Below are 15,199 nucleotides of genomic sequence, written 5' to 3'. Positions count from 1 at the left end.
TGGAAATAAGAGTGAAACTCCTGGAGGCAGAGGTGCTGCAAGACTCTGCGCCAGCCAGCCAGCTCCTGCAAAGCTGTGCGGCCCTCGGCACCTGGAGACACCTCCACCAGGGGCAGGGAGAGGACAGGCAGCTCCTGCTGAGCTCCCGCAACTTTGGTTCCTCGAAAGAGGCGCCACGGGGTTGGCAGAGGATGAGAGTGCTGGCGGAGGGTTTGCCTCTTAAGCATCCGCTTCCATGTGGATGTTTGCCGTTGCTGTGTACACTCAAGGCAGTAACTTCACCTGTACCTGCTCACAACACCTTACACTCTCAGCATTAAATCGATAAGGAGAGTCACTTGCTAAATCGAAATGATGCAATATCCTCAACCTCTGCAGAAGAGCTTACCTCATACCACTTTGCTTCACTACGTGCAGATCAGAGCAGGTAATGCCCGTGCAGCTGCTGGCCCACTCATGCCATCAGCCAGCCAGCAGCAACCTTCCTTACCCAGCCAAAAGCTCTCCTTCAGCAGGAGCCTCCCCGATTGATGCCCAAGCAGAACTACAAATAATCTCCAAAAACTTTTTAGTGCTTCCAGAATTCTAAGGCATTTTGGTCATTTTCATTTCAAGTTGGGCTTTTATCTTAAACCACGGAGTCTGTGTAAACAGAAACAGCCATATCAAAGGAACCGCTTCTGAAGTACTTCCTTAATGAAGATAGTGCCTTAGCACCGAGCTGATCACAAGGCAACCTGCTTTCATACCAGCCTTACCCTGCCTCCTCACAGCAGGCACAGAAAGAGAGCCACTACCTGCTCTGTGGCCTGGCCTGGATCAGTGCAGCATTATGGCCTTTACCTTTGCAATTTGTCTTTTCCCCTCTCTTTTCCCCTCCATCCTCATCTCTGACTTCTCAAGCAGCTGACTGCCTTTCTGATTTCATTGCTAAAACCATTTACAATATCTTTATTGCATTCTTAAAACACAAAAGGAATTAAAAACGGATACTATATCAGACAATTAGGAGAAAGAGAATAGCACCATTAATTTCAATACAAATATCCACAGCTAAAACCCAGCACAGCAGTACTGATCCCGGCATCTATTGCATTCATCTTTGTTCTTCTATTTTCGCATTCACCCTTCCTTGAGCATCCATGCCAGGTTTGTGCTGTAAGTTAGCCGTGACTGTTTGAAATAATAATTCATACCAGAAAAAAATAAAACAGAACAAGTAGACAGAAAAGACAACTACACTTTTCTTTATTATGCCCTCAAAGCTTGAGGTATCAAAGCTACGTTTCCTAGTCCTGAATATTTCCACAGCTGTCACCTCAACTTTTGTGCAAGCAGGAACATTTTATTTATGCCAGGAATATAACTGTTAGAAGAAGTAATTATGTAAGTGACCTTGCCTTTCTTCATTCAGTAGTGAATTATTAGTCTCCTCTACTGCAATTTTATGAGCCATCCTTATTGTCTTAATTAATGATCAAGGTATATCTCTGAAATCTTTACAGACACCACACATTACATCATTCTCTTTTCTAATTTACACATATTGACTGGCACATCAGTTTAAGCTCTGTCACGGGTGGCTCTAATAAAGTGGAAGCGGAGGAGAGAAAGACTGGAAGTCACCCGAACCAACTCAAATGTTAAATTGGTGTTTAGAAAGCAGCTGCCAACGACACAGGTACCAGGGCCTGAAACATCACCCAAAGATCATTTCTCCTTCTCATGGCATGGAATTGTCCCAAAGGACCCAGCACTGATACAAGCACCATAAAACATGGCATGGGGAACAAAACAGAGCTGCACAAGGGGAAAGCAAAAAGATATAACGATGTATGTTGAATGCATGTGACACACACACTCCTAGACATTACAGGTGGTGATAATGCCCACTAGGTCGGTCCCTAACCAAACGTGCAAGGGAAACGTGCACTCTCTGGAAAGCAGTGCCTGCATACAGCAGCTACATCCAGCTCTCTGCAGAGGTAAGAGGAATGGTGCCAGTGAAATCGGCAGCCTTTATGTTATCCCTGCTGCTGAAGCCTTTACTCTCTTTGATCCCTATTGCAGACGACAGGTGAATTCATGCAGTGAGTCATCCTCCCAGCCCCTCCACTGTCTGCATACATTGCTCTGGCGGATTCAAAGCGCCTCTCAGACACAGAGTAAGTGCATGTGTCAGAGGCAAGGCAGGGGATCCAGGCTGGCAGAGTGTCTTGCTGTGTACGTGGCTTGGATCGCTGCAGACTCAAGTTGCATGGCGCATCATGTTTTCCAGGTGTGCTCCCTGTTTCCTCCCCTTTAGGACACAGCACCACTAGTCAGGAAGGCAACACTGTACCCAGGTGTGGTGGGAAGAATTTGTGTTCAACAGCCTCAAACAGGGAAAATGAGAATCAAAGGACTGAATCCCTACCAGCAGTTATTAGGAGATATCACTTATGGTAGCTAGTGTGCTGAAACTCTCGAAAACTGCAGCGTCAAAGAAATGTCTGTGCTGCAAAAGTACAGGGTAACCCATGGTATCCAATCTAAAAATCTAGTTCAATGTAATTGAAGTTTAAAAAGAAAAGAAAAAAAAAAAAACACTTGGATTTTAATTTGGGTCACCAATTTCAACTCCATCTTGACCCTTTCCCTGTTTTAACTCAAATTACTAACACAGTTACAATCAGTTTCCCTTCTTCACTCTAGGTGGTTGGAAATATTTTGGGGATTCAGTGACTCTCACCAAATCCCATCACAGACAACCCCCAAGCATGGCTTACAAGCATGCTGAAGCCCTTGAAACATGTGCGTGTCTCAGTGCAGACTGCTTAATTGCATCCACCCTTGGCAGAAATAACAGATTGCGAAGGTTAGGGTATTTTAAGTGGGTCTGCCGGGGCTGGGATGGAGGGGAGAGAGGAGAAGCTGAAGCCAGAACTCAGCTGAACCTGCCACAGCAGCTGCTGCTCCAGCATGGACTTTTTCTTCAAGATCCTTTTACCTGCCGCTCCAAAATTTCCACTCACTGCCATGCAGGACTGCACAGCAACAAAAGCAATATGTCCTGAAGGAAGTCTAGCTGTTTTTATGAAAGTGCATTATTCCTTATTGATTTACTGGCATTCCCACTAGGAATTAGGAAGCAAAAAAAAAAAAAAAATCTTCCTCACTGTAATACCACTATGTCTAAGCTGAGACCACAGCTAGTCAAGGAGAATTTTCAATCCCCCACACATCTGCAATCAGTTTTGAATCCAAACTGACCCAAACCATCAGCAAAAATTATCTGAAGTCAGCGACAGATTAAGTAATAATTGCTCCTTCCTATTGGCAAGTTGCATTTATGAAGCATATCATGTCACAGCTAATGACTGCATTGCCTCCCACATAATATTTTGTCAAGCATTTCTCAGCTTGATGTTGTACCTGGGGCCTTCAAGCATTACAGGTCGGGAAACCCGGCAGGAGCTGGAGGCAAGGTGCCCACAGGCTTGTGCAGGTGCCAAGCTGAGTCGGAGACGCTGTACATCTGGGCCCCATGGCTGTGGGGCAGAGCCGAAGTGCAAACTTTTCCTCCTGACTGCCAAAAACAAAACAACATTCTTCCATACACCAAGGCTAAAGCAAGGGGTATACTGCCAAAGACATAAAAATGAGGGGATCTCAGGTGTTTTGCTCGAGGGCAGCAGGTTAGTCATAATTTGCAGGATTTCCAGAAGCAGCAGCCTGAAATCACCAAAGGTAATTCTGTTGCTTTCAAGATTACAAACTCTGAGAATGGCTGCTCCAGGAGATCAATGTATGTAGTATAGATATTTAAGAAATAGGAAGGAAAAAGAAAAAAGGAAAAAAATAAAATTATAAGTCAATTAAAGTCTCCAAAACTATGTATCTATTGGAAAAAAAATAAAAATAAAAAGATGACAAATAGGAGCAAAGTAACCCAGAACATTTGGATCCCACTATGAGAGAATTTCCAGTTTGCAGCAAAAGAAAGAAAATCCTTTAATGCAAAAAAGAATTTGAGTAGGGAAGTGCAAAACAATGAATTCCCATACTGAGATTTCAGAAATCTGAACCCATCCAAAAACATGCATTCAAGACTGAAATACTTAGTTTCAGAAATGAATTATCAGTCATTTATAGGAGACTATAACGAATGAGTTGATGATGTGAGGCACGCAAGCAGTAAGCAGTTAATAAGCTTAGTGAAAGAGCAAAAGTAAAAACAAGTTCATTTTATCAAGAACAATTTCATGCTGGTGAACCAGCTCCCCTGAGCTGGTAATGATCGCTTTCTGCCTCCCAAAAACACACAAATACTACTGAATTACAGACTTAATTAAATTCTTTTTTATATACTTTGCAAATAGCAAAACCTATGCTTGCTTTTGTCTAAGTAGGATATTTGGTTTAGTAAATTAATTTGTTTTCTATACTCAGCAGATTCAGTTCCCTATTAAAGGGTTTTATAGGTCTGAAGATGTGATTGTGAATCTATCATTTTACCCCTGACACAGGGCACAATTAAACTCTGAAAAGCGATTTTAGATTCACCAATGTTTGGACACCTTGTCTTCTGAGGTGCTAAGCAGATAACTGATGGAATTCAGGTAGCTTGTTATGCTGTTAGATAAAGGAGAAATTATCAAGAGTAAGATTTCTATAAAATGTCACATTGAAATAGCTGGGAGGTAGGAGGGAAGGGGGTTAAATAGAGTATTCTCATGCTACAGTGGAGACTAAGTATTCAAATAGAAAAATATCCCAACGCACAAATAATATATTGAAGAAAAAAGTGCAGATGCTCACTTAACTGACCTTTCACTTTAAGGTAATCTGATGAATTCACATGAGCAAATTAATTTTGCAAAATAGTTATAAGATTAGCATTTGTCTCTTTTGATTACCTCCAGATAAAATATCACAACGTAATCCTATAATTTCTGCACTGAATATTTGGCACTGTGGCCTGCCACGAACAAAACAACTTGGAGTCAAATGTATCTTCTGTGAGTAAGTGGAGCAGAATAACGCAAGAAAGATTTCAATCTCCGCGTACAGAAGCTATTCTGCTTATATCTAGGCAGGATACCTGAATCCAGTTTCAGACTGAAAAGGAAGGATCTGTACTTATACCCAGCTACTTTGTGGAAAGGCTTGTCCAAAGTCAATTTTGAAAAAAATAAAATTAAATAAAATAAAGACTGCAGTCCCATAGGTCCCATAGATAACCCCCGGGTGGTAATTACTTTCAGGTTTGTGTATATACCTACACACACTTTCTTGTTCCACTGATACCACACGAGCCTTTACAGGACTGTGACCTAGAGAAGTCACACCCAGGGTCTAATCCACTTGCTAAAGCCTTTGGTTTGGGCAGTAGACACCTACATTTTTAAATCCAAAGAAACTTTTCAGGTTCCCCATAGCCTGACTCACCCCCAGCTTTGGAACAACAAACATACTCCAAGAGTGCAGCCAGGACATGGTGCGTCCCACTCCATAAGGTGGACAGAGAAAAGAAGGGAAAGAAAGGAGGGAAACAGAAGGAGAAAAGACAAGGTAACCTAGTCTCCATTTTCTCAGCAAGTTTGTGCCTCAGACAGATCTCCTGAGTCCCAGTTCAATGCTTTTAACTACACCGTCTTTCTTTCCCAAATAAAAAGCAGTGCTGAGGTGGGTTTCAAATGATGGACAGGATAGCTGGAGGGAGATAAGTTTCTGACTTTATTCATTTTCTGGTTCCTAGGATTATGAATATCAATATTCCTCTTCAGAGAGGAGCTCGTCATTAAATTATAAAATAACAAAAATGAATAAAGAAGCAGAGAGGCAGAAACGGCTTGCATCCTCTCAATTAACATTTAAAATATTTTTTTGTGTGTGATTACTGGGTTCATCACACAAATACAGAATAACTAGTAGCGGTCTAGATTGTTAGAGAGCAACAAGTTTCTGATTGATTTTGGAAGGGGGTGCATCCTAATGTGAAGTGCCAAAAATCAAACAGCTACAAACAGCAAGGGAGCTGGAGGAGTTTTAGTCTCTCAGACACCGTTCTCCTCCCATCCACCTGCACCTCTGTGATGCTTAGGTACCCTGAAAAACCTTCTAGTACCACGCTGCTCTCACTCAGTCCTCCTAGATGCAAAGTGTGACTTTAAACTTTAATTAATACAAATGGGCAGTACACATTAGATTAATTAGACATGACACTCACATTATTTAAATCCAATATAAAAACAGATTATACTGAACATTTTGAAACCCTTGACTTTACAAAACGTCTAATGACATCAAGCTTTGGTGACTTGCTATACATCTACTGTTTCTTGTTCCTTAGAAAAGAAGGAATAAATGAAGTGAGAAGAACACTGGAAAAATCTAATAGACAAACTGACTAATCTCAGACCCCAAGGTCACAGCAAAGCAATTCATTTCTTGGCTTTTCAACAGCACAAGACATGATTTATCAATCTGAGACCAGGCTTATAAACACTATACATCTCAATAATATGTTCTTTGCACTGTGTAACTTTTTAAACAATGATAGATTGCCTGGGCTGGACCAAAGTTATTTTACAAACAGAAACAGAATTTTTGCAAATGTAATTGCCCAATAGGGGAAGAAAAATAATAATAATAATAATAAAAGATTATAAGATTATTCCAGAGAGTAGCTTTACTTAACTACAACTGCTAAGTAATCTAACTTGTTGCTGTAAAATATTTTCAGACTCCACGTCTTTTAAAAATCTCCTATTGATCATTCTATACAACTGAAATTGAAGACCACTAAAGTAAAAATACATCTTAAGTCCAACAGCAGTAACAAAAAATTACATTGCCAAACTAAAAATATGATCTGGGGTTCAAGAAGGACTGTGAATCAATACCTCTAGTTGCCCACTTGATCACAGACCTCCCTCAAGTCATTAAAGAGTTCAAGTCTCAGTTTCCTTTCTCTTAAACTGAAATAATATTTTCTCCCTTCCACTAAAAGCCTAATCTTTATAACATGAAGCCTTCAGGCTCATCAGCTGCTCACACTGAGGACGCAGATCATGAATTTTTTAAAGCAGGATTCTCTTTGGCCAGCACCTGACACAAGGTGGCCCTGACTTTGATGAGACTCTGAAGACACCGCTGTAATGTAAAAACACTCCTCTACTCTTTCCTCATCTGGAGCCTGTCAAAATTCCTGACAAACTAGAGCACCGATCCCAGAGCCTGCTCTTCCTGAGAAGGGAGGAGGGCAGTGTCGGCCAGGCACCAGCTGCGTTTAGGGCCTTGACTGAGAAAGCTGGGTCTGTTTTGTGGAAGTACAGAACGGATGCTTGAGAATACAGATGAACTCAAAGACTACGTGTAAGAAATAAGTCTGAATGTCCAACATGCTTGATTTCCAGTCCTCTAATTTTACTGCTCCGGGCAAGATGGCTCCTGTCAATTTTCACATGACAAATTGTCTTTCAGAGAGCTGGCTGTTCCTTTGCTCACTCATTGTTTGGATAAATAAAATACGGCCTCAGTCTGAGCAGGGCCGATCCTTATAATGTAAGAAAATCTAAAAGATCAAAGCCGCACGTGACGTGGCTGCATGGGGTTATTGCAGTGAAGCTCCATTTCAAGGATTATTCAGAGATTTCACTTCAAACAGCAATCACTATTGAGCCAGCACACACATGCAAAGCATGATCTTAAAAAGTAAAAAAGAAATCTGTTATTACATTTCAACGTTGTTCCATATATTCTTGATAATAAAATTATTCCAGGCTTCTTTTTTAAAAAAAAATTGCACGTCAAAGAAGCTGAACAGTGCAACCAGAGCTCCTCGTGAAACAACCACCACCTTCATGCTGCTTCAAGTCCTGCTAGTACTGCACGGGGAAAGCTCTTTAACAAAGAGGAATAAAGGAAATGAGTGCAGGCTTAAAAATTAGACATCAAAAGAGGGGTTTAACAGGAGACAGAAACAGCTGCTTTTACATCTTAGGATAGCTGGGGTTATATTAATGTCCTTTTTAATATACAAAAGCAGGAACCGTGCCATTTCCAAAGTGAGAATCGGTGCTACTTCCAAAAATCTGGCAAGAGAACAGTGGGATTCACTTTCACACTTTTTCTTTCCCTTTTCCATTTTCCCTTCTACAATTTAAAGGGTGCCTCCTCTCCACTTGGCTCATTTCCACTGTCTCTGTCAGCTCTCTGTCTAGGATTTCATATCACCCAGGTATCTCAGTGCCTCAGGCCCGTAGTATTTATCCTATTTATAGACCTAATTCTGCAATCTATTGCGCCTAGGCAGACTGTTGCACCTACACAGCCTCCCACGGCCCTCAGGAGCCCTTTCTGCCCATACAAACAGCCTCTGCAGGAGCACAAGGGCAGCTTTCAGCTGGCTAAGGTCAAGAGCACCCACTTTCCCTGCCTCCCTCCTACCCCCCTGCCTTTGCAGAGGCACTTGCCATGCTCCAGCAAGCTTTCCTGGTGCTGCACGCACCTCAGCAAAAAAAAAAAAATCCCTGTCTGGAAAACTGCACCATCTACAAGATGACCTAGCAGATGTTTGCAGCTTCCAGTGCATTTTAGGGTATAATCGAGGGCTCTGCTCCCTCTCTTTTCCTTCACAGTACTACAACACTGGGGAGGGAGCCCAGGACTTAAAGGGTAAAAAGGAAAATTTCTGCATCCCCACTGATGTAAGGGTGCAGCTCTCTCCATAACCCTTTCAGCACATTTCTCTGCAGGTTTACAGAAGGCTGGCTAAGGCAGGGATGCTGCCGACTGCTCACCCAAGCACCAGCTGGCAGTTACTTAAAAAGCTGCCACACACCTGGAAAGAGGCAACTGTGACTGATTCTCTGACAAACATTTACCTTGGCATGCACGGCGCAGGAGGAACCACCACGTTCACCTCTGCCGCTGTAAGTAATTTGCATCCCTAACCATGGACAAATAATACAAATTGCACACCTGGAGCTGGTACAAACCCTACGTGGTTCAAGGCTGTGCTTTCTCTTCCTTTATAAAGCAGCTACAGAGCATCTCCACAGCACTGTACATGTTCTTTAACATAAGGCGTATTACAAGAATGAAAGACAGCATCTTAGCTCAAAAAAAAAATATATATAAATGCAGTTTCATTGTAATAAATGCCTATGACTCTGAATGCTGCTCAGCAGCACAGTCAGTGGCTCTCCTAATGCCTGTACTAAACTGTTTCTTGCCTGTACTAAACTGTTTCTTGTTTTGTTTTGCCACTCACAGGTGGGACAACTGGATGAAAATATCCCCACTGTTTTGAGTTCAGGAAGTCCAGAATCCCCATTTCCAGGGGTGCAGAGGTCTCCAGCAGCACAGCAGGTAACAAGCCACCTGCCCTGTTATCACCTGCCACTCATTAAAGAGCGCATAAAATCCCCATCTCTTGCATGGTTTGTTTGTACTGGCGCAGGGAGGTTGGGATCTTGGGCATCCTGCTGTGAACACCGTGCATCTTTACCGTCCCGTGCAGCCCCAACATGAAGAGCAATGAAGGGAAGCTTTAACAGCTTGGCAACAGCATTGCACAAGTAGAAAGGAGCTGTTTTTAACAAAGCTATCCTGGAATACACAGACCAGAAGGACTAACCCAGCCCTAGGGCTTGTCCCCAGATCTCCCCGTTCCCACTATCCAGGAGGACAGTGAGGCCCTCCCAAGATGGGGTCACAAAAGAGCATCTTCATCCCTCACACCCCACAGAGAAAACCCCCAAATCCAACCCTCATTTTCCTTAGCTGTGATACAACTTGTTTCAATGGGTGCTTAGATTAAAATAAGGAAAAAAAAAAAAAAAAGGAAGGGGGAGAGGACAGGCCACAACATGATGTCTTTCTGTCCTAAGCAGCAGAGGGCAACATGTTCAAAAACATGCACTCATATAACTCAAACCACAAGCAAGAAAAAGTCAGCATAAACCAAACTAGCTGTAATGAAAATTACCAATAATTTCAGTTAATCATCATAAAGTTAAGAGGACTGGAGAGACACATAACCGTATGAAAAGTCCCAAAGGGTGGTAGGAATCTGTATGTTTAAAAACATCATGCGGTATTGATGGTAACCACATGAGAATTTATAAATTATTTTGCTTCTAGCAAATGCTTTTGATCACATCACTAAGACTGACTCCCAAGCCATCTCCGCAGAATTTCCTGAAGCAGAGTTGGACCAGAATCACTTAACTCATTTAATTTAGTTTCACATTAATTTTTAAGCCATTCTGCTGTAAAGTGATTTTGCAAAAGAAAAAAAAAAAAGTGGTTTTCTGTTTTTTGTTTTGTTTTGTTTTGAATGTCTGCCTCCCCTGACTTTTCAAAGCACACAGATTCTTGGTAGCTAAACCCAGATTTGCTATTTGATCCTCTAGCATCAGCCAGCTACTCTTCTCCAAGCTAAATGACTTGGGTTTGCTAAAGCTTCTAAAAAGGTGTTTGGTCTGAATGGAGGACTAACAATGAAGAATCCAATGTTTACAAAGGTATTTGTTCTAATGATTAGTCAACTGCCTTGTTAAATATTAATGCTGTATTTTCTACCTGCATTTGTCTGGTTTCAGCTTCCAGTCATAAATTCCTTGATATACAAATCCTTATCACATTGAAGAGCCCGTTAACACCCAAAACCCCTCAAAGACACTCAGACAATAGAAAGCTGTCAGCCTTTCTGCCATCTTCATGTTTATCATCTTTTTTTTCTTTCTATAATTATTTTTAGGTCTTTCAGAAAAATACTGAATAGCACCAGGCTTGGTTCAGACTCAGTAGAAAACACCTAAAGCCCTGCGGCACACTTCAAACTGATGGTTGTGTTGTGTTTTTTTTCTTTATACATCTCAGATGTATAGCTTTATATGACTGTACAGTGCTGGAGGTCTTTTTAAACAGAGTTATGTGGTTCCCAGCCATGAGTCTCATTTAAGAAACATAAGTAAATGATATCTATCCAGGAATTTTTAGGTAAACAGTTAATTTCCTCAAAGAACAACATTTGATTTGACAAGACATAATTTCTTTAATTTTTAGAAAAGGTTAATATTGTTTTACTATTGGCCACTTCCACCAAAATATATCTATGAAAATAGATCTGCCAAATCAAACTGTCGGTAAGAGGAGAGCTTTTCTTTTCGTATTGTACAGACAGATGCTGTGAGAGTGCTTGTCTCTGGTTTGAAACAGACTCCCACCAATATTCCATGTTAGGCTTAATTGGATGGGATGCTGTGCTATGTGTATTCAGGCTCCCACAACTCTGAGACATCTAAAACAAGTAGAACTAAGCATTTGATTAATATTTAAACATAGCAAAACTGCCAAATATTGCAGCAGATAAGTTTCTTGGGCAAAATTTCCCTGACAGGATACCAGTAACTTCCACTGAAAGGAGCCACTGATAGTTACTTGTATCCTGAGGGGGAGAATCAGAGCCCTGGAGAGCTACTTAGTTTTCTGCTTTCTGTGCACATAAAAGCAGCATACATAACAAGGTCACAACAGGCCAAAAATAGCAAATCTTCAAGCAGCTGCAATTCAAATAGATTTCAGATCTGCTGGAAAGTAAGCAACTTGACCAGCATGCAGAATTTCTGAAGATCGCTACTTTTAGAGCATTTTAAATTTTACAACCATTTTTCAAAAGTCAAAATAAATAAATAAATAAATGGTACATACTTTTCAGGGTTTTCCACTTCTTCAGTAACAAAATTGAGGTAAAACCTAGAAAAGAGTTATAAAATATATTGTGAGGGCTTGGTAGACTTTGACCCTGTATTTATTTCCTGGAGAATCAAGAAGATGCTTTTAGTTAAGCAGTGCTGTCAGTTCCAACAGACTCTCTGCAGGCCCATTTTGGATTAAGACGGGTGAGATTTAACCCCCCTTCATCCCCACACTCAGGAAGAGAAGCCTGTTTTTCAATTCTTGGAAAAGACAGCAAAGAGGGAAAAAAGACCTGAGCTATGTAATGCCATTGCGGAATGAAATTACGTTTTTTCCCCTTGCATACTAGACCCATTATGCTTACCCTAACCCTAAACGCAGACACACACATTTTTCATCGTGAGCTTGTACAGGGCACAGCCCTGCATGCAAAGTGACCATAAAGCCTCAGGGTGACCGAACCCGGTGTTCTGCACGTGCTAACACCAGGTTTGTGCACCACTGGATCACACAGGTGTGCCTGGCTCCGTTGGGCACAGATCCACATGCTGGCTAATTAAGCAGAGCCGCCATCCAGACAGTGCTTGTGCTGGCTTTCTACTTTTAGGCCAGATGCAGGAAGACAAATAATACCTGATGCAACGTCGTGTTACAGTGAGTAAACAGACAATAGCTGATCTGGTAGAAAGTCTGGAAGCATTTCTGCACCCCGAGTCTTGGAAGAGTTCTGGGTTAGAAGAATGAGTTAACGCTGGTTCACGGCTCTAAACAGCATGATTTTGTGACCCAGCATGAAAGTCCACAAAACTAGATTTACCATCGTATGCAACCACCTCAGCACTTGTTTCTAGACTCGCTAGAGTACACAGCACAAAATAAGGGCTCAGGATAGTTCAGGGAGAGATGGCTTCTGCCTAGTAAGACGTCTAGCAACTTCTTTCTAGTCTTAGCTCTGCTACTAGACAAAAGTAACTTGGTGATCTTGCATCAGTGTTTTTATTAATGCAAAGACACGTTCCCTTGCGCTCCTGTCTCTATTTGTCCCTTTTCACCCAGTATTTTATATACCCAGGAGTTCACATTTGCCCTTGGCAGAATGAACCCACACATAAGTGATGCCACCTTTGTTTTCTAATTTAAAGCTGTATCATTAAAAGCTAATAGTGTAACAAGGCTATGCATAAAATTCTGCCTCTGTCCCGGGACACACCACCAGCACTTGCAACACTCCTTCACGGTCAGCTTATTGAACTGATTTAGCCCCATGAAAGTGATAGTGCGAGGCTATTGACACTCCACTTAATGGTCTGCTCTTCTGTGCTCTGAGGCAATCAATTGGAGCTGGTGACAAAGACAAATCAGCAGCTTAGGAGAACCACTAGCCCAACTAGATCTTTTCCTGCTAATTTATTTTATAAGTGGCAAATAAGGACCTTGAAATAAAAGTCAGAAGGCGTAAAGGAAAAGTAGAGATGATTTTTATTTCAGAGGGTTTAGAACGTTAGGTGAAGAAGGGAAGGAAAAGGGAAAGAAACAACAGCAGAATAACAATCTTTTTGATGCAGCATTTTACAGTAAACTGCTTCGGCAGTGAATAATACTGAGGAGCTTTTAAAATTGCTATCGTAGAAAAGTGTACAGCTAGGGCAATATTTTAAAAGCGGGAAACTATGAGGTGTATGGGTGTGGGAGACAGAGACGGTTGTATGAGAGAGAGGGAAGAAGGTAGAGACTGTCCCTGTAATGAGTTCAATTTCTTTGAGGTTTCAAAATGCTAGGCTCTTTTCTTACATATCTATCATAGATAAAGGCTTCAAACTCTCTTGGGTTTCCCCCCCACCATTTAATATAAAAGTGCTGTTCAGCGCTTCAGTGTGCATGTTTATAGTGCTCCTGCAACTGGGGAGTTACAGGCCAGCAGAGAACTCAAATACTCATCCCATTGTCCCTCCAAATTAAATAAATAAAACCCTTATCGCTTGGCCCCTGACTTTTGTGCAAGAGAAGGAATTTCACAGCCTGTGAGGCTATGGAAAGGAAAGGGAAGACCTGCAGACAAAGCTATCTCAAAAATAAGCCCACTCTGTGCATTGTAGGCTTTTTTTCTTTTTCATGCCACCGCTGCAAAGCACATTGGCACTGTGCAACACAGAGCCCTCACTAAGCATGAATAAATAGTAAGGCAGATTTGAAGCGTGTCAGCATCTTTCAAACTGGCCGCTGTGTACTTTGGTGGGGGAGAGGGAAAGAACTTAAAAGAAAGTTCTGAGCTGGATACTTGAAGGCAGATTCTCATGCCTTTGCTCACAGTGAATAGCTCTTAACTTCTATGGCAGCCAGTTGCACTTCTTGTTAAGTGAGGTCCAATTCTGTCAGAGCAAAAGGCATAAGAAACTAGTTTTTACCTTGTTTTGTGGTCTACACTGAAGTTATAGTTTACTTCACGTTCTCCAAATGCTGCTTTTACAAAGCAAAGGCTGACGTCCACACAAGTGGGATGGAGATCCACAACTTTCTACTAGTTCAGAGATGTTTCTCATGTAAATTCTGTCTCAACAAGACCTAAAGCTTTATTATCCCTTTTAGACTTTTATTAAAATACCTAGTATGGATTTAAGAATATTTTTTCTTGTTACCTTTATTTCTAGTCTTAAGATTTTTTTTATATTTTTTTTTAGTATTCAGTGAGCGTTTACATATTGTACATGGAGGAAGAATAATCGTTTCTTCTTAGAGCGGCTCTCAGAATAGCGACTGAGCATATGGGACAGTGGCAAGATCTACTGTTACTACATGATGCAGTTTGGCAAAAGATGTGGAATGTGCAACTCAATTTGTCATATAAATAAATGTGTCTGTTAAATCATATCAGTGTTTGCTTTCAAGACAAATGCTTTTAGGTTTCAACAACTTACCAGCCTGAATAGGCGTACATTCCTGAATAGAAAGCAAGTGGTAATCCCATAACACTGGCATCATTCCCTGCAAAGGCATTTTTAAAGTGCCGTGTCTCTCCTGCAACATCAACAAAAACAGTATTGAAAAGCAAGCTCCTTGGTCACCTCCTACTTTAAAACAAATAAATATATCACACCACAGAACATTTAATCACCCAGCAGTCCACCGACTTCAAGTTCTGCTCTTGACCTTAATTTCTGACCCAACCCCTGCAGCCAAATTCTGCCAGTAATTGTGAAAGGCTTTTGTGGCATCCCTAGCTATGCCAAAGCAGAATTTGACCTATTAGGTTTTTTAAAATCACTCTGAGCTTGATGACACTCACTGAACTGTTGTCTCCAGCAGTGACTTACGTCAACATGAAAGAGCAGAATGAGGTCTGTAGTTTTTGCTATAAAATTTTCCCTTGTTTGTTAACATTTTCATCAGAAGGAACATTGCAAGCATTTCACTTACAAGCAACATTTCTAAAGTAAACAAACTCTGTATCTTAAACCTTTCTACCCCAGAAGTTCTTAGCCCTTAGTAACCCTCTACCACGTCATAGGCA

The 15,199-nt window shown here is 41.3% G+C and overlaps 1 protein-coding gene across 1 annotated transcript in view; it reads right to left on the bottom strand.

Annotated features, from left to right (window-relative positions):
• Positions 1-15,199, bottom strand: part of SLC7A11 (solute carrier family 7 member 11) — a 62,780-nt gene that overhangs the window by 28,253 nt on the left and 19,328 nt on the right. Inside the window, exons 5-6 of the mRNA XM_080590261.1 lie at positions 14,607-14,706; positions 11,704-11,748 (exon numbers count right to left, since the gene is read on the bottom strand). Of these exons, the coding sequence (XP_080446387.1) occupies positions 11,704-11,748; positions 14,607-14,706 (145 nt within the window). The remainder of the gene's footprint in view (positions 1-11,703; positions 11,749-14,606; positions 14,707-15,199) is intronic.

Source organism: Anser brachyrhynchus (genome assembly GCF_964034855.1).
Source record: "Anser brachyrhynchus genome assembly, chromosome: 4".
NCBI classification, from domain to species: Eukaryota; Metazoa; Chordata; class Aves; order Anseriformes; family Anatidae; genus Anser; species Anser brachyrhynchus.
The sequence above is the reverse complement of the archived record's forward strand: the minus strand, read 5'-3'. Positions and strand labels throughout refer to the sequence as shown.